A 20,019-nucleotide genomic window follows, 5' to 3' on the forward strand; every position below is an offset into this window, starting at 1 on the left:
GTCTCTTCTTAGTGTAAGAGAGGATTGAACTTTAAACCTTACTTCTCTGTCTTGTGTCAGTGTTGATTACTTCCAGTAAATACTTCGGAATTTACAGGGATTGCCTCGATCATTTAACAGCACATCAAACAAAAGAAAATAAACAAATGAAAAACCCAAGCAAACAACAACAACAAATAATAGGCATTTTTTTCTTTAATTCACCAAACTTGTTAGTCTTTTCCAAAAGATGGTAGGTAGTCTGTGTGCCTCTCACTTCATTCCCTTCCCGTTAAACTGAGAGTAGCCTCTTTCTGTCTTCAGTTCTGTGGCCACACTCTTCCTCTGCTCCAAGTCCTCTTGGATGCTTCAAGCCCATCCTCTAGGGTCTGTACCAGGTTAAATACCACATCTTCAGGAAATCTCTGCCACTCATTTCTCCTTCATCAGAAGTGAGCTTTTCTTTCTCTGAGTTCCCATATTCCTGGGTTTGTGCGTTTTAAATGTTGTATTACAGTGATTTCTGAATTAGATGTCCTAACGCAGCATGGGGAGAAATGAGAAGAGATGGCCTGTTTCATTTGACTCAAGGTCCCTCTCGGCCATGAAAATGTATACATCTTGTATTCATCTTGGTGTTTCCCATTGCAGAGCATTCAATATAGCATAGATGTTGCACAACTACAATAAGCAGTAGATCTGCAGGGTGAAAATAGTATTAATAGTGATACTATCTCGTGATACCTGGATTCCATGAGTTTCATTCCATGTGTGGCGTCTCAGGACTGGCCACCTCTGTGTAATGGTTTTCCTTTAGTTTACTGATGAGCTCCTCTCTGGCCTCAGACAATTACCTGCCTTCCTCAGGACACCCTCCATCCTACAGTGGGGAGCATTTCATTCTATGCGAGGGCCACTGTGACCGCCTACACACTTTTCTGTGGAGTATGAAGCCTCCCCAGGCCTCCTTTCAAAATGATGGGGGGAAAATAAATCTCTCCACAAAAGGTGTCCCTCTTACCAGTTTTTCTTTTTCTGGGTCACAAGTCCTGTTATCCATCTCCCATCATTAGACCAGATGACACTGCTGTTCTGTCTGGGGATCTGCTTTTCCATTCTCTTTATAAATCCTAAAGGAAGGGAAGTGAGTAGTGACAAACTTGTTTTATCTTTGGAACTCTGCCCTAAATCTGGGACTTTCAGTCCTGGATGTGGAACAGAACCTCAAGGATTGAGATAATAGAATGTTGTTTTATATCTTTCTAGTACCTCAAACTAAATATAAACTCTGTGAGAGCAGATTTTGCTTCTGTCTCAAGTATGCTTATGTCTCCAGTGCCTGGAATAGTGCCTGGTGCATAGAACAGCTCCATAAATATTTGTTGAATAAATGAGTGAGTGGATGGATAGATAGATAGACGAGTGTTCAGCATGGCTTCTTACCCACAATAGGTATTCAGTGATGTTTATTGAATGCATGGGCAAAAATTGCATGAAGTAATAAAGGAGTGAGTTAAGTAGAATGGCATGATCTTACTATATGTTCTAATAGTATTTGATCTGCTTCTGAGTGTGAGTAAGAAACTTAGGGGAATAAGGTGGTATGGCAGAGGGTAGGCTAATTCACAGAACTAAAATATGCATCTTGCATCAGTTTCTAAAAAATGACAATAAAGGATATTATTTTTATGTAGAAACTGGTAGATTTTAGAATATATTGCATAGTTGACATAAGTTTTTTATGTAGAAAGTTACTCCTAACCATGCCTTCAAACTCTTTCCTCTGTTCTTATATACATTTTGGAGGAAATATTTCAGAAAACAGATATTGAAATTCTTATCTGAGGACTCTTGTAAGTGTACAGGAAGTGCTTTCCCTGGTTTTATGCCAAGGAGAGAAAATGTCTCGGTCTCTTTCATGTTCCCACAGAAGCATAGGGGTTATTGGTGGCTCCTGCACAAATATTCTCCTTTATAGAACAGGCTGCATATCCAGCATCAGTTTACTTTGGCACAGGAGGATGTCTTTGTTTATGCAGTAATTCTACAAATAATTGTTGAGTGACCACCAGACAAAAGGCACTATCCTGGATGTTGAGGTTAAAATAGTAATAGGAATATTTCTTCTGCCCTCAAGAAATTAGAGGAGGATTCCTGTAAACAGTCAATTTCCTGTATAAGACAGTGTGGAATTAAGCAGTAGACTTAGGCATGGGTGCAGTGAGAACACAGAGGGAGGGTACCTGGTTCAGGGTTGGGGAAAAGAAAGCTGAGATCTATAGGGAAGCAAAGGACATTAGTAGGTAAGAGAGAAAGGAGGGCTGTTCCAGGCAGAGACACGTGTATGGCCAAAGCCCTGGAGGTAAGAAAAAGAATTGTCTTTGGCAAACAGCAAGTAGTTTCATGATAAATTATACATAGATATAGGTAAGTATCTGGTTTTCTAATTCTAAAGAGGATTTTTTAAGCATAAAAATGATGAAAGAAATAGCAGGAGAAAAATTATTCATTTAATTATTTAATATTGCATTTCATAGCTAAATTATCATGAACAAAATTTAACAACAAATAGCAATCTGGAAATAAAAAATAGTTTGAATATTTCAGCAACTTCTAGAAGATCAGGGGTAATCTGTTTATGTACCACTGTGTTACTAACATTTGACCCAGGGCTCACTATGATGGTTGAATGAATGGAAAGAATCAATATCTTCAAAAGATACTAAAGAAGTAATATAAGTGAATAAGAAAAACCAAACAAATTATATGAAGGGCAATAATAAAAATAAATGATTAAAGTAGTAAAACAGTTTCTTTGAAGAAGAAACTTAGAGAAGATCAGCAAAAGACACATATGACAGGGATTTGATTTGAAATTTTAAAAATAGATATTTGAAGAGGTGGACTGTAGAGGATTGAATCTAGGGGCAATCCTTGACACTAGCTCTGATCAGTGGGATGAGAGGGTGCTATGTATGGCCATGCAGTTTGGATGCTCACTTGGATGACTGTAAGGCATAATCTCTTGAAACTGTTTCTCCACAGTGGCAATACTAAGGCCTATCTCAAAAAAGATCCCCTGGAGAAGGAAATGGTAGCTTACTCCAGAATTCTTGCCTGGAGAATCCCATGGATGGAGGAGCCTGGTAGGCTGCAGCCCACGGGGTCGCAAAAAGTCAGACAAGACTGAGCGGATTCACTTTCATTTTTCACTTTCAAAGAGTTACTGGGAAAGGTGACCCTGCAAAGCTCTTAGCACAGTACCTGATAATGTAGACACTCAATGGCCATTTTCCCAGCCTCCAGGGGAAGGAACGGGAAAATACCCTTCTTTATTTCTAAGGAACATACCCAGAGCGGAAGGCAAATTTGATCAGTCTGGAATATGAAAGTAGATGAAAGCTTAGCACATGAAATTATATTTGTGATGTCCTAGAGAGCCAAGAAAATTAAGAAATGAACCAAGTAACTCATCATATTTATTAGATGTAAGAATGAAGGTGCAGAATTATCATTTCCTTGTGATAGTTGTATCTAATAGTTCTGAAACCAATTCACAGTATTCATGTCAGACTTATTTTATGAGACATTTAACCATTGCTAAATTAAATTTCCTAAGAGAATGTGCCACTATAACTTCTCTGGTGTTACAGAGATAGAAATCTGACCCATCATTTCTATTTTCACGGAAAACCATTTAGCAGAACTTTGTTCCAGTAGAAGTGTTTATTGAGTTGTAAGCCTAACACAGTTCATTGGCTGCATGCATTTCCACACTGACATTTTTCTCAGTGCAGATTTGCATCAGTTCATTAGTACTGACAGCAGATGGTAGCACTTTCACACAAATTTACCTTCTGAATTGATCTAAGAAATGTCACTAAAAAGATCCTGACAGTTTTTGATGTTCTTCCATTTCTGAAAATGGTATGTTAAACAAATAAGGTGTAGGATTTTAGATTTTCTTGAACTCCAACACATAATTCCTAAACCAACTAAAGATGCTTTCATCTCTGATTCTGGCTGTCTGAAGGAGAAAGTAGAAAATGCAGATAATCTTTCCTGATAGCATAAGCCTTAAAAAATCACTATTGCAGAAAAATGGCTTTTGAAGAATATTATCCAGATTGTCTACACTGATCAAATGCCTCAAATTATTTGTAAATTCTCTACCTTACTTTGTCTGAATACAGAATTGCTTGGCTAGCAGGATCAGCTCATTGACTATTACTGAAAAATAGTATTAGCTTAAGTCACAAGGCTAACTTTAAATTCTTTCACTTCTGCTGCAGTAAGATATCCAGAAGATTAATTACATTTAAAAATTACAGATCTTTTGCCTTTTAGTTAGGGTTAAATCACTATGTAAATTATCAGACAAGAAAACTTAATGTTTGCTAAATGAATGAATGAAGGAATATATAAATTCTAATCACATCGAGGAAACTATTTTCTACATTATATACCTGTTATTATATTCTTAATAACTCAAAGCCCTGTATTCAGTAGTATTATGTATAGAAACAAGGATTTATTTTGAGTATTTTAAAAATTAATTTTCCATCTGCATTTGAAAAGTAATTAGTGATTTGGTTAATTTACCAAAAGAGAAGCTGATTTGAGAAAGCATTGGGTGTTTACTATAAATAGTTTAACCACATAATTAAATATGGTACTTTTAACATGTTGCTAGAAGAGTGGTCATGATTAAGAATATACTTCAATGATTTATTTATTAACAAAAAGTAACTTTTGGGTTCTGTTGTTGTTGTTCAGTCGCTAACTCATGTCTGACTCTTTGACCCCATGAACTGCAGCACGCCAGGTTTCCCTGTCCTTCACTGTCTTCCTGAGTTTGCTCAAACTCATGTCCATTGAGTCAGTGATGCCTTCCAACTATCTCATCCTCTGTCACCGCCTTCTCCTCTTGTTCTCAATCTTTTCCAGCATCAGGGTCTTTTCCAGTGACTTGCCTCTTCAAATCAGGTGGCCAAAGTATTGGAGCTGCAGCTTCAGCACCAGTCCTTCCAATGAATATTCACAGTTGATTTCCTTTTTGATTGACTGGTTTGATCTCCTTGCAGTCCAAGGGACTCTCAAGAGTGGTGCTTTATGACTGCACCATAGTTCAAAAGCATCAATTCTTTGGTGCTCAGCCTTCATTTGGGTTCTAAATGCTCTCAAAAACAATACTCTTGCTAACATTCTAACACTAGAAATATAAATTACTACTGATTTAATTTGGCTAAAATAATAGTGACTTCATTCAATATAGTTCTATTCCCTCCCTTCCTTTGTGCTATTATTGTCATATATACTACATCTATGTATGTTATAAGCCCAACACTACAGTATTATAATTTTTGCTTATATAATCCTGTCTATTAAAGTAACTAAGAGAAGAAAAAATACTTAGCTCACCTTTTATGTTTACCATTTATGATGCTTTTTATTTTTTCCTGTGGATTTCAGTTACCCTCTGGTATTATTGCCTGAAGAACTTCCTTTAGCATAAGGCAAGCCAGTTAGCAAGGGATTCTCTCAGTCTGTTCCTTTGGAATGTATTTATATTACCTTCATTTTTTTAAAGGACAGTTTTGCTGGATACGGATATCTTGATTGACAGGCCTAGGGTTTTCCCCCTAAGACATTGAATATGTCTTTCTGCTGCTGTCTGGACTGATGAGAAAGTGAAAGAAAGAAAGTGAAGTCACTTAGTCGTGTCCGACTCTTTGCGACCCTGTGGCCTGTAGCCTACCCGGCTCCTCCATCCATGGGATTCTCCAGGCAAGAATACTGGAGTGGGTTGCCATTTCCTTCTCCAGGGGATATTCCTGACCCAGGAATCGAACCTGGGTCTCCCACATTGCAGGCAGATGCTTTAACCTCTGAGCCACCAGGGAAGCTGGACTGATGAGAAACCAGCCATTATTGTGCTTTTATTTCTCTTTAAATGATGAATTATTACTTTCTTGCTACTTTTAAGATTTCCTCTTATCTTTGGCTTTCAGCCATTTAACTGTAATATGTCTAGGTGTGGATTTCTGTGTTTCTACTTAGGGTTTGTTGGTCTGCTTGTATCTGTAGATTAAATGTTTTTCATCAAAGTTAAGAACTTTTCAGCTAGTGTTTCTTCAAATATTTTCCTTGCCTCTTTCTTCTCTCCTTTTCAGACTCCTACTTCAGGTTTTTTGGTATACTTGGTATTGTCCCACAGATCTCTGAGGATTTGTTCTTTCTTCTTCATTTTTTTCTTCAAATTGTATAATTTCTATTAATATATCTTCAAATTCATTAATTCTTTTTATTGGCATCTCATATCTACTGTTGAACCATCTAGTGAGTTTTCTATTTCTGTATTATACTTTACAACTCCAAAATTTTATTTGGTTATTTTTATAGTTTGTGTTCCTTGATTGAGATTACTTATTTGCAGAGTCATTATCATAATTTTTTCCTTTTAACTCTGAACATGGTTTTCTTTAGTTCTTCAAACATGTTTTAACAGCTGCTTTGAATTTTTTTAAATCCAATAATCAGGCCCACTCAGAGTCAGTTATTATTAAAGGACTTTCTCCCCTTAGTGTGCATCTGTTTTGATTCTTTGATATCTCATAAATTTCTTTGAGGGCTTCCCTGACGGCTCAGCAGGACATTTTCGATAATACAGAAAGGAATTCTGGATTCCAGTATTTTTCTCTGAGGATTGCCTTTTTGTTGTTGTTGCTATTATTTTTGTTTGTTTGTTTTAGTAGCTTTCATAGATTTTATCTGCTGAATTTGCCTACTCTTTAAATGTGGCCATTGATGTCTCTATTTTGTCTTTCATTCTTAATGTTCATGTTGCCTGGTTTCCGAGAGGTCGCCAGCTCGGTCTGCTTACCTTGTTGGTTAGCTAGTGATCAGAGGTTGTGCTTGTATACCTCAAGCCTACAAGGTTTCCTTCATTTATTCCTGGCCGTGTATGTGGGCTGGGAGCCCATCCAAACTTCGTTAATGGTCAAGTCGTCATCAGCTTTTACTTTTCATCAGGCCTTCTTGTACCTCCCCTGCACATGTGCAAGTCAGCCCTGATGGCGGCTCTGCCATTGGTTCTCCAGTCGCTGGCTCCACTCCCGCAAAACCTCCCTGTTGATGGAGCCGGGTGGAGGGTGGAGTTGGTAAGGGAGTATTTCTAGGCAAGAAGGTTGCAGACTGCCTCTGTGTCTAACTTGACATTCTAGCAGCTTTTCATGAATTTAAAAAGCTATCAAGATTTTTATTTGCCTTTGGTTAATTTTCACATCCCAGAAAAGATTGTTTTTTTACAATTTTGTTCTGTTTTATACTTGTTTTTCAAGGAGATTTGTTGACCTCTATGTCATCCTGCTGTAGTTAGAAGTCCACTACTATTGTTATTTATTAATAAAACTTTTCTCAAGAGATTACAAAATACCCCTTTTTATAATTCCTGACAAGATCAACATCTACTTGCCTGACTTTTTCAAACCAAAGCATCTTACCAAAACAATATAATTTTTAGTTTTAAAATACAATTTAAACATTTGATTTTTAAAAACAGTCATTCATTTAAATATATTTTGTCTAATTATACAAATTCTTAATATAGTAAAAGACAAAGAATTTCTTAGGTGGTTAAACCTGCATTAACAAACTGTCCAGGCTGTTCTGAAAATTCTTCTAAGGAATGAAGTGAAAGTGTTAGTCAGTTAGTCATGTCCAGCTCTTTGCTACCCCAGAGACTGTAGCCCACCAGACTCCTCTGTCCATGGAGTTCTCCAGGCAATAATACTGGGGTGGGTAGCCATTCTCTTCTCTGGGGGATTTTCTCCACCCAGGGATCAAACCCAGGTCTCCTACATTGCAGCCAGATTCTTTACCATCTGAGCTACCAGGAAGCAGTAAAGCAAGAAAGTCCCTATTATTTAAAAAGGTGATTTGCACAAGCATTACCATGTATTTTATCAGCATATAACCTTAAATACTAGTGTAACTGTTTTTATGTGAGGAAAAATGAATATTAAAATGTTGTAGATTACTGAAGTGTTTTTGAAGTGCCTGAGCTATTATTTTAATTTAAATTCATTTAAATTATTTTCCATTAATTTGTCCTATCAGTATATTGGTAATTCTAGTGACTATATATACCATTGGTCTTCTCTGGTGGCTCAGACTGTAAAGAATCTGCCTGCAGTGTAGGAGACCTGGGTTTGATCCCTGGGTCAGGAAGATCCCCTGGAGAAGGGAATGGCAACCCACTGCAGTATTCTTGCCTGGAGGATTCCATGGACAGAGGAGACTGGTAGGCTGCAGTCCATGGGGTCGCAAAGAGTTGGACACAACTGAGCAACTAACACATCAAAATATTGATAATTCTAATTGCTATACATGCATAGACTTTTTACTAATTCAGACTTTTCCTATCCTTGGTTATAATTAGTTATCATGTGTTTCTAAACATTTAGACACTAGTCAGTGATGTTTTAACTATGCTGCGTAACTACATAGGAGCTTTTTATTTTTAGATATTGAAATTGGACTTTGTTGTAGGGCATTATAAGAACATACTTGAGTCATATTATGGATGTCTAGGTGTTGTTATTCTTATCTATTTAAATATCAATAAATGGAGTAGGAATAGCCATCTAAGTACTTATTTTATGTTAGGCACTATTTTGAATGGTTTTCTGGCTTCTTTTTCATTGAAGGATCTATGAGGTATATGCTGTCATTAGTCTCAGTTATCAGATAAGGAAACAGAGATATGAAATGATTAAGTGGTTTGCCTTAGCTCAATTTTTAACTGCAGATCCCAAGCCTGCTCTTATCTGCTTGCTATATGGAATGAGCAATAGATGTGATTCAAGTCCAGGTCTTTACTAAGCAGCATCTAATGAGCAGAGCTGCAATGTGACAAAGGCCAACATCTGCTTAGAAAATGACCCTCTGAACTTTAACTGTGTCTGTATCTCTTGGAGATGTCTTACACACTGATATGGTTATTCTTTGGGGATCTTATAAAGGTTAGGCCACAGACCTATTATAAGGAAGAGGCAAGGTCTTGTCTATGTGATGAAGCCATGATTCATGAGAGTTTCCAGCTCTTCAAGGAGACTGAACCATGAATGGTTAAGAGTTTTGGAGGACACTCTTGCATAGAGATTGTGAGTGCTTCCATCCACCATGCAGGCTCATCCCAGAAAGGGAGAGCCCAGCCAAGATCTCTCCTGTCCCGCATGCTTCAGATGGGCCTGTGAAAGTGAAAGTCGCTCAGTCATGCCTGACTCTTTGCAACCCCATGGACTATATAGTCCATGGAATTCTCCAGGTCAGATTACTGGAGTGGGTACCTTTCCCTTCTCCAGGGGATCTTCCCAACCCAGGGATCAAACCCAGGTCTCCCACATTGCGGGCAGATTCTTTACCAGCTGAGCCACAAAGGAAGCCCAAGAATACTGGAGTGGGTAGCCTATTCCTTCTCCAGCGGATCTTCCCGACCCAGGAATCGAACCGGGGTCTCCTGCATTGCAGGCGGAGTCTTTACCAACTGAGCTATCAGGGAAGCCCTCAAATGGGCCTGAGAGCCCCAGTATTGTAACACTCTGGATCTTTTACAGCCCTGTTGTTCTGTGTGTTTTTCACCCTTTCAGTATTCCCAGGCTTTCAGTAGAGTCTTGATTGACTAGTCCATTCTACCTCAGCTACATGAAGCTTGGGCTCAAGTGTTTAAAGTTGGAGAGTTTCCCCATGGAGTGGCCATGATAATCAAGGGCTGCCAAGTGGGGAATGCATCCTGGAGGAGTGGAGAATGCATGGCCAAGCTGACTGTCTGCTTTAGGAGTGTTCTGTGCAGCGCCATCCTTGGAGGTCTAATTTTCATTCTGTTAAAGAAGGTAAACGTGTCTTCACAGATTTGGTTACAGCTCTTCATTCCTTGCATTGGTTACTATACAAGTAATCCAAGAAGGATTTAGACTAAATTTAGCCTTTTAAATCCCAGCTCTATAAACAGCAATTATTTTTAGTTCAGAATAATTCTAAAATTCTTTTGCATTTCCTCTGCACATTTCCTGTCTCATTTCCCTTTATGGTCTCTGTGTTTGTCCAGTTTCTCTGCACAGTTGGATTTTTCTTGCCATCCTGATCTCTGTTTAAAGATCACCTCTTCAGTAAGGCCTTCCCTTTCACCAAATCTGAATTATTACCACAGTCCCTCCAAAGTTGTATTACCTTGCTTTGTTTTATTCATAGCATTTATTATTATCTAGATTATCCTATTTACTTATTTGTTCTATGTGTTTACTGGCTACTGGCTATCTCTTGCACTGGAACATAAGTTCCATGGGATCAGGGGCTTGGTTTATCTTAGAGTGATCTCTGTAACTATTGATAGATCCAGAAGTATTCCTGGCAGGTATGTAAGAGATGATCACTAGATAGGTGATGAATTAATAAATATTAGTTTAAGGCCAGTAAGGGGAGCCAGAATCAAGTTGGTGATAAGCATAACATATCTGGGCTGTGGTCACAGTGTCAGGTTAGAAACAGGAATGAGGGGTAGAAGAGAGCAGGAGAGTGGGGGCTTGAGCTCAGTGTGGGAATCAGGACCCTGGGCAGAGAGGTCTGGAGGTGGTCCCTTTAGGGAGACATACTTGTACTCCAGCCTACTTGCAGTGAGTAACTCAGCCCTGCCACACACACACACACACACTCTCTCTCTCTCTCTCATTTTTCATACCCAAGGTCACCCGTACAAGTAAAACTGTTCCTCCTATTTATTGTGGATATGTGTGTTCACTTGTGCACAGACATGAGTGTTTTGGGATTGGATAGTGGAGGCAGCAAGATGTGATTCTTTCCATGGACAGCTCTGAGTTCAGCTTCTCCTTGGCCTGGCTGAGAAGAGAAGCCAGGGAAAGAAGCCAGGCAGCCCTTGGTCCAAATCTAGCCTACGGACTTGTTTTATTTGGCCTGCACCATATTTTTAACAAATGGTGCCAATATTTAAATTTAGGACGTTTTACACAAAAATCTGGATGTCTAGGTTATTTTGACAAGTGGGAAGACCTGGCACGCCAAGCCTGCATCCCACCTGGCACAGCTGGCTGGAGCGGAGTAGCAAGCACAAGCTTGGCTGGGCACACTCTCCGGGTCCACATGGTCCTTGTCACCTGCTGCTGCGTTTAACTGGCCTTTCCCCTTCCGGTCCCCTGCCTGGTCTACATAGGTAGTTGTCTTAGTCTGTTTGGGCTGCTATAGCAAAATATCACATATCAGGTAGTTGATATACAACAGTTCTTAAGGCTGGAAGTCAGACCAGGTTGAGATCTCTAGCCCTCCATCTTCAGGCCCTTTTCCATCCTGCAGATTGCTCACTGTGTGCTTACATGGAAGAAGGGGATGCTAGCCCTCTGAAGCCTCTTTTATAAGGGCATTCATCTCATCTTGAGGGCTCTTGACCCTCACTTTCATGACCTAAGCACTTCCCAAAGGCCCTACCTCCTCCTACCATTGCACATTAGGGTTTCAACATATGAATTTGTGGGAACCAAACATTCAGATCATAACAGTATTGGAGTTTGTGGTCTCTGGCATAATGGCTAATGCACAATGTAAGCAACTATAAATTTATCAACAAAAACTATTTTCAAGTTGGTCAAATTTATGCATAGATCACTTACCACATAGCAACCATCTTGGGATCCCCATTGCTTACCAAATGATGTCTACATCCCTTGTCCGGCAGCAGTCCGACCTGTCTCTTATATCCAATCATTCTCTTATAAGGCAGTGGAGTTCTGTCTTATGGACTTGGAACTTGTAGAAACAGCTCCATAAGCTTGGGAGAGACAGAAGGAGAGACATAGATAAGCAGAGAAACTAAGGGAAAGAGAGAGACAGACAAGAGCAGTACAATTTAAGTGAAAGTGTTAGTTGCTCAGTTGTGTCTGACTCTTTGCCACCCCATGGATTGTAGCCCACTAGGCTCCTTTGTCCATGGGGTTTCCTAGGCAAGAATACTGCAGTGGGTTGCCATTCCCTTCTCCAGGGGATCTTCCCAACCCGGAGATTGAACTTGGGTCTCCTGCATTGCAGGCAGATTCTTTACCATCTGAGCCACCAGGGAAGCCTACAGTTTAAATAGTGCCAGTCATGCCCCTCTTCCACCCTATCCTCTACCCTGTCTACTCACTGGTCATGTGCCTGGATGCAGTTAGGCCTGAAAGAATTAACATGTTGACAAAATTTATGTAAGAAAATATGTGAGGACTTCCCTGGTGTCCCGTGGTTAAGAATATGCTTGCCAAGTCAGGGGACATGGGTTTGATCTCTAGTACAGGAAGATTCCACATGTTGTGGGGCAACTAAGCCTGTGTGCCACAACTACTGAAGCCTGCGGGTTCTCAAGACTGTGTTCCGTAACAAGAGAAGCCTGCAATGACAAGCCTGCACACGGAGATGAAGAGCAGCCCCCACCTGCCGCAACTAGAGGACGCCTGTGTGCAGCGGTGAAGACTCAGTGCAGTCAAATTACTCATTTAGAAAAAGAAAGAAAATATGCAAATAATGTTGGTTCCCTTACCACTGACTGTTGCTGAAGCTGAAACTCCAATACTTTGGCCACGTGATGCGAAGAACTGACTCGTTTGAAAAGACCCTGATGCTGGGAAAGACTGAAGGCGGGAGGAGAAGGGAACGGCAGAGGATGAGATGGTTGGATGGCATCACCAACTCAATGGACATGAGTTTGAGTAAACTCCGGGAGTTGGTGATGGACAGGGAAGCCTGGGGTGCTGCAGTCCACGGGGTTGCAAAGAGTTGGACATGACTGAGTGACTGAAGTGAACTGATCCATTGACAAACAGGTGAATGAAATGCATTGTTCAAATGGTCAGACTCCTGAACTTCATGGACATCCTTGAGTTAAAGCTGAAGAATAATTATAGGCCAAAGGAAACACCAAAGGAAACACTAAACAAGATAAAATGTATCTGCAGTTTGTATTGAGTGCCATCCTCTATCAGTAAATAATTTCTTCTCACCAACCTTTTTCTCATGTTTGCGTTATGAATTATACTTTAAAATAGGAATCAATCTATATCTTAATTTAATAATTTGAAATTTAAAACAAACTTTTATTTTAAAGGAGTAGACCTGAGTATGGACTTTAACTTTTTCAAAGTAATTCACGCCAGCAATCCTGGGCCAACTCTGCTTCTTGCAGGAGCATCCGATACTTGGACACCCCTTTTTTGTACTTCATCCCTGCAAGACGAGTGAATTCATGACTCCTGTGTTAAAGAATTCTCAAAAAATCAATAGGTAAGAAATACCATCAAGATACACTGGCTTCAGTCTTATTTTAAAAGTATAAATCTTCTTATGTGATTCTAAAAGCTAAACTATAAAAGAAATATTCTTTGTAATAATAATAATGGCTAACATTGATTGAATTTTTTTACTGTGTTCTAGGCATTGTTCTAAGTATTTCAGATATATTAATGCACTGTATTTCTATAACACCCCTGTGAGCTAAGTACTATTATTTTACCTGGTTTACAGAGGAGGCTAACGCACAGAGGGCCTAAATGACTCAGTCAAGGTCACAGATCTTGTTGAGTGGTGGAACCTGGGGTGTGAACCCAGGCACTCTTGCCTCCGAGCCACACTCTGCACCACTGCACTCTGCTACCTTAGCTAATGCTGTCAGCTGGGTCAAACTGGAATCATTGAGGGAAGTCAAGAGCATCAGTGCCTTGACCCTCCCTCCCTTAAGCTGCTTTAGTGGGGGCTGCTCACCCTCTTTGGTCCCCAAGTCCCTGTCAAGCAATGGATTGGCATTTGGAAATGCTGAGATGCCAAGTGACCAGCACACATCTTTGAAGAAAGCCTTGTTTCTCTGATAGCTGGTAAATGATTTTCTACCACTCAAACAACCACGATGGAAACAGAGTTTTCTGTGTTTCGCTTACTTCCCAGGAATGTCAACTACATCACATCGTGGCTGAGCATCGTAGGGCCAGCTGTCGGGCTGAATCTTCCTCTGAGTTATGCCACAGCAGCCTCTCACGATGAAGGCAATGTCAGTGGACAAGGTAAAAAGAGAAGCCTGCGCTCCGTGTTTCCTGTTGCAAAAATCCTGGAGTCTCTTTTGCATTTGGATATGTCACCCCTGTTGGCCCCAGCATTTATTAAGTCTGCCTTCATCTCTAAGAGACTGGGCACTGACTTGTTTGTTTAGTTTTCCAGCCAACCAGCGTCCACTCATTTAGGAAGCTCTTGACTTTCCTATAGTAACACTCACCCAACCACAGAGCTGAGTGGTTTTATTTTAGAATTGATATTCTTGAAACAAGTCTTTACTGCTGTTAACCTTCTTTCATTTTCTTGGCTTTTGTTCTTATTCTTCAGATTCTTCTACTGAGCGGAAAAGCTTAGAAGAACACTGAGAGTTTATGCGGCCGGCCCTGGTTTTAATGGGGCCAATATGGTGTGAGATTTCAGCTCACCGAGATTCTGACGTGGATTTTTTTCCCCTTGGAAGTAAATGTCTGCAGCAACTGATATGCTCTATGTTTAGAAGAAACACTGCAAAGACACAAATTACTATAAATAGCAAAAAAGGCTCTAGTTCGGTAATAGAAACTATGACATCATCAGGGAACTTCCAGGTTCTTCTCTCCTGTCTCTGAGGCTCATTCTCTTCATCTTTGATTTGAGAATAACAAGATACCTCACAAGGTCGCTGTGAGAAGCGCATGAGAGCCTTAGTGTGTGAGAAAGTATGGTAAAGTATTAAGCAAATATTCATTAAATGGTGACCTTTCTTATAATTGATTGTCATTCACCTAGTCTGTCAATAAGTTTAATAGTAAGGTATTAAGATGAACCATGGACTGTTTGGTTTGGGGTTGCTGTTTCGTTTTTCATTTTAACTTGCTAAGGTCTTAAACTAAGAGAAAAACATAATCACCTCTTTAGAGCATCTAGATTAGTGTCTGTCAGTGAAGGACGCACTTTAGAGTCATTTGAGGATCTTTCTCAACTACAGGCACTGGCCACCCTCTGGAACCGCCCCTCCAGGTGATTTTGAGATACCTGCTCCTGAAGAAGTTCTGCTCTGGATGTAACTTTTGAGCTGCATTTGTTTGTATTGTTTTGGTCTCCCAGTAGGCCTTTTCCAGTTCTGTGCACAGCTCCTTCAAGCTGGACTTACTTCCTAACACTGTCCAGGGCTCACCCAAGAGACTGGCTAGCAAGGACTCTATGAGGCACCTGGAGAGGCAGCCCACTTGTGGGGAGCGGTTAGCATGAGGGGATTATCTGCTGGCGAATCACAGAGGACCCTGCCAGCCCCGTTAGTCTCTAGGTTAAGGGCTGCACTCTCAGGCAGGGAGCAGAAGTAGAGAAGGGGTTAATTTAAACTGCTGGAAAAGCTAAAAGAAATTTTAAAACGCTGAGCTGCACATATTTATGCTGGTATGAGAGCCTGCTTACATGCTTGCTGGGCATTTTGGTATTTACCACTTAACATCTTTTCAACTTCTGCAAGGGATTTTTCCTCCCCACACTCCCTAATGTAAACACAGATTTCTTAGCAAGTCATTTCTCAAGCCATGTCATTTCTGGGGTTAAAAAAAAAAAAGTAATAATGTGTCATGTGGATGATGTACTCATCTAGAAATATTAGTTGTCCTTTGTGAACAGATTCTGAGGTGATAGTAGTCTGTCAGCTTGGGAGCAATGTGTAGTTTCTTTTTTTTTTAATTTAAAATGGTTTTTCTCTGATTGATAAAGATCTGAAAATTCATCACTGGCAGAAAAAAAGTTCTGAAGAGCTCCTCTAAGGTTGTGGAGACCACCCTCCTCAGTTAGGTCCTTCTCAAGCAGTTCTATTTCTTTTCAGAATTATTTTCACTTAAACTTTTAATTTTTGGTTGATAAAAGTTTCCTTTTTTTTTTTTTAAAGAATGCAGTAAAATAACAGACTCTTATCCCAACAGTCATAAAATTAGAAAAATGTTTTGTCAAAGTAATGGTTCTTTCTCTGTAATGTGAGAATTTTTTCCCTAAGGGCTTCCTCTCCAGCTAAAATGAAGGCGGAGCTCCTTCAGTCAGCAACAAGACTGGTTACAGCTGCTGCAAGCCAGTCTCCTATACTCCACTTCTGTGTGATCTTAGTAAACCCATTTCCCCTCTCTGATCCTCACGTTCTTCATCTGCACCATGAGAAGCTCAGCCATGTGACTTGTGAGGCCCACCCAACTCCTGGGTCTGTGAAATTGGGAGAATTGAGTTGGAGTTTGGGGGGGATTGAAATTTCAGAGTAAGAATATGCAGATATTCGCTTGGGCAGATACTTACTGAGTTCCTCTTACGTGCTGAGCCCTAGGCTAGGTGACAGGGTAGTACATGGAGAGCCTGGACTCGGCGCACACGAATGCCCAGTCCAGTGGAGAAGACAGACAAGAGGAAGACACAGGGATGGTAGGATGTGTGCTGTGGCGGAGGTGTGGAAAGCAAGCATCAGGAAGATTCTCAGAAAAAGAATATGAGTGGAGCTGTCAAAAAACTCACGATTGAGCCAGGTCAAGATTGGAGGAAAGAAAGACCTTGAAGGTACATATGGGGAAGTGGTAAAGAGAGACCCGGCAAGCAGGACTGGGGCCAGGTCTGGAGGAGCCTTTATTGACACACCGGTGATTTGTATTTGGCCTGAAAACCACAAAGAGCTGCTGAGGGAATTCAAGTAGAGCAGTTAAAGTGATCACATTTATATTTTAAAAAGAACTTGCATTTTTAAAATGACTAATCACATGTACACATTGTCAGATTTTTCACCAGCAGGTACTGGCCCACAGACTTTAGAAGATACAAGAGTGCAGAAAGGGCTGGGAATATGTCAAGGATAATCTTTGATTTTTGCTTAATACCTTTCAAAGCACAACCTGCCAGTATCCTGAGAAGTTTGAGTTCTGGCTTGCCATGTTACCGCGGGCAAGTCACTGCACCTCTCTGAGTCTCTGCTTCCTAACATATTAAATGGAAAGAAGGGTATTAGATCAAGTAAAATCAGTTTATTGGTTTATGACCAGTATTTTTATGAAACAGAATGTGCCAAGGAAACAGTCCCTGTGTTTCCTATACTGTCGCAATACTATCAGACTCACAGCACGTCTGACACTAGATATGGGTTTTCCACATATCGGACATGTCTGCAACACCAGCTAGGTGTTCAATTCAGTTCAGCTCTCATACCATCTACCTTAAGTTAGTAACAGCTCCTCCAGGTTAAATGTTCAGTCCCACAAAACTGCCCCACTTGAGACAGTTGCAAGCCCCAGATTGTCACCTATATTTCTAACTGACCAGCTAAAGTCAGGTTCCCATGACTTCCTCCTTGGGTTTCAGTAATTTGCTGTAATGACTCACAGTGCTCAGGGAAACACTTACTTATGCTTATCACTTTGTTTATATAACAAAACATGATAAAGAATACAGATGAAGAGCTGCTCAGGTGAGGTCCAGCAGGGTTCCAAGCGCAGGAATTCCTGTCCCCCTGGAGCTGGGGTGCACCACCCTCTTGCCATATATAGATGTGTTCACCAACCTGGAAGCTCTTTGAACCACGAACTTTTGGAATTTTTGTGGAGGCTACATCACATAAGCATGATCAATCATTAACTCCACTTCTAGCCCTTCTACGTTTCCCAGATGATAGAGGGTGGGGCTGAAAGTTCCAGGCTTTTAATTAGGGCTTGGTCTTCCTGGTAATCAGGAAGCTCCCTTCCTGAAGCTATTGAGAAGCCCATCCAAGAGTCAACCATTAGCACAAAGCCACTCCTATCACCTAGGAAATTCCAAGGTATTTAGGAGCTTTGTGTCAGGAACTGGGGCAGAGACCAAATATTGGTGTTAGGGGAAGCACACTGATTGAAACCTCCCACTCTGGCCAGGCACCATAGTAACCATTTGCATGAGTTGTTTTATGGCTGGAGATCCTGATAAGGAATACGGAACTAATGAGCCACCACCAGCTGGAAGAGTTCGGGAAAGGTTGAGTGGAAACACTACCTGTCCGTCCACTTCCCAGAATCCCTCTTGCTAGCATCCATCTTGGCTGAGCGATGCGTGTGCCACCAGGAAAGACTCTGAATTAGAATGATTTGCCAAAGACCACCGGAAACTAATCCCATCACCATAAAACCCAAGACTAGAGCCATGCGGCAGAGCAGTTCTCCTGGGTTCCCTTACCTACTGCTCTCCACCCGGGGTCCCTTTCCCAATAAAATCTCTTGCTTTGTCAGCACGTGTCTCCTCGGACAATTCTTTTCCGAGTGTTAGACAAGAGCCCAACTTCGGGCCCTGGAAGGGGGGTCCCCCTTCCTACAACATTTGGACAAAAATGCTCTTCAAGCTTTTACCACTTGGGAAATTTCAAGAATTTTAGGAGATCTGTGCCAGGATCCTGGGGGCAGAGACTAATATATATTTTCTATTATTTCACAAATACATGGAGAAAAAGTGTATTGTACCCAGTGAGGGTATCATGGTTTTGTGAAACTTTGATTTCAACTAGATGCATGGAAAATCTGTGGTTGTGTGTGTGTGTGTGTGTGCGCTAGTTTGATGTAAATGTAGCTGTAACTCTAGGGAGCAGACTAGAGATTTTATTTGAAAATTTGTGGACAAATAAGCTCCCTTCTAATTTTAAGACCTCTGCTTCCCTTCTTATACTGCTGACCTGTAAGTTGCTAAAAGTTGTTTTAGAAGGTATAGTAAATACTTAACTATTAGCTTGCCCATTGCACTGGGCTGTGATGCCAGGGGCACTACTTTGATATGCATATAGGTTCCTGAAGGGTCCCTTATAGATTTTTTTTATAGGATTTGTCTGTAAAAGTGCTTTCACATTTTAAAATCTTAAATTTCATAGTGTGTTCTTTAAAGCACTTCTGTTAAGCTCTTATCTAACTTTTGTGTTGTCAATAGCGACACCAAGTGATAAAAGAGCCCTATTGCAAATACCTTGTATTTTAGACAGAGCTGAAAAATGATTTTAGAGATCACCAAGTCCCATTTTGTAAATTATTAATGCAAACTAGAGACGCACATGTATTCATACATTCATATAAACTTTACATGGAAATAAATAAAATCTATGGCTAGGTGGTGATTTCTTGGGTTACTTTAAACCTTTTCAAATACCCAGAAATCAGATAGTTACAACTATGAGGCAGAAAATAAAGCAGGCTTAACAGAAAATCATACTTCAGTATATTTACAGTGTTTGGTGCATTGGTGTTTACATGTGTATGCCAGATCTTCAGAGTTTAGTATGGTGGTGGTGGTTGTTTAGTCGCTGATGGGATTTCCCAGGCAAGAACACTGGAGTGGGTTGCCATTTCCTTCTCCAGGGAATGTTCCCAACTGAGGGATGGAACCCACGGCTTGTGCCACGTCTCCTGCATTGCCATGGGATTCCTTACCCCTGAGCCACTGGAGAAGCCCTAGTATGGTGTATGCGTGCTAAGTCACGTTATGTCTGACTCTGTGTGACCCTATGGACTGTAGCTCACCAGGCTCCTCTGTCCATGGGGATTCTCCAGGCAAGAATACTGGAGTGGGTTGCCATTTCCTACTCCAGCGAGTCTTCCCAACCCAGGGATCGAAACCACGTCTCCTGCATTGCAGGCAGGTTCTTTACCATCTGAGCCCATCAGGAAAGCCCATAGTACTCAATATATATTTGTGGAATGGTTGTGTATGTGGGTGATCACTGTGCCTGGGGGAAGCTTCTCATGGCCTCCTTTGTGCAGACCCTGAAGACTGGATCTGCTTTGCTCCTGGGAACTACTACCCACTCTATCCTTTGAGATTTCTTTCCCTTGTTACCAGCAGCAGAGTGGGATGAGGTTTTTGCAGCCCCTTCCTTTAGCAGATTCAGAGAGAGACTACCCAAGCCCTTTCCTGAATGTTTTATCTTTTTCTTTTTTTTTAAACAAATTCACTCCTTTTTTTGGGGGGGGGGGTTGGCGA

General features: G+C 40.7%; 1 protein-coding gene and 1 long non-coding RNA gene across 4 annotated transcripts in view; one reads left to right on the top strand and one right to left on the bottom strand.

Annotated features, from left to right (window-relative positions):
- ATG10 (autophagy related 10) overlaps nucleotides 1-14,813 on the top strand; it is a 248,894-nt gene extending 234,081 nt beyond the window's left edge. For all 3 annotated transcript variants that reach the window (XM_070465774.1, XM_020903094.2, XM_070465772.1), the window contains 3 exons: nucleotides 13,205-13,302; nucleotides 13,960-14,075; nucleotides 14,392-14,813. In XM_070465774.1, the coding sequence (XP_070321875.1) occupies nucleotides 13,205-13,302; nucleotides 13,960-14,075; nucleotides 14,392-14,429 (252 nt within the window). In that variant the 3' untranslated portion in view covers nucleotides 14,430-14,813. The remainder of the gene's footprint in view (nucleotides 1-13,204; nucleotides 13,303-13,959; nucleotides 14,076-14,391) is intronic.
- Nucleotides 177-11,845, bottom strand: LOC110143470 (uncharacterized). The gene is made up of 3 exons (XR_002315591.2): nucleotides 11,696-11,845; nucleotides 1,001-1,109; nucleotides 177-678 (listed from the first exon to the last, which is right to left on the bottom strand). It is a non-coding gene; the product is annotated as an uncharacterized lncRNA (long non-coding RNA).
- Nucleotides 14,814-20,019: the final 5,206 nt, after the last annotated feature.

The sequence above is a fragment of the Odocoileus virginianus genome, chromosome 3 (genome assembly GCF_023699985.2).
Source record: "Odocoileus virginianus isolate 20LAN1187 ecotype Illinois chromosome 3, Ovbor_1.2, whole genome shotgun sequence".
NCBI lineage: Eukaryota > Metazoa > Chordata > Mammalia > Artiodactyla > Cervidae > Odocoileus > Odocoileus virginianus.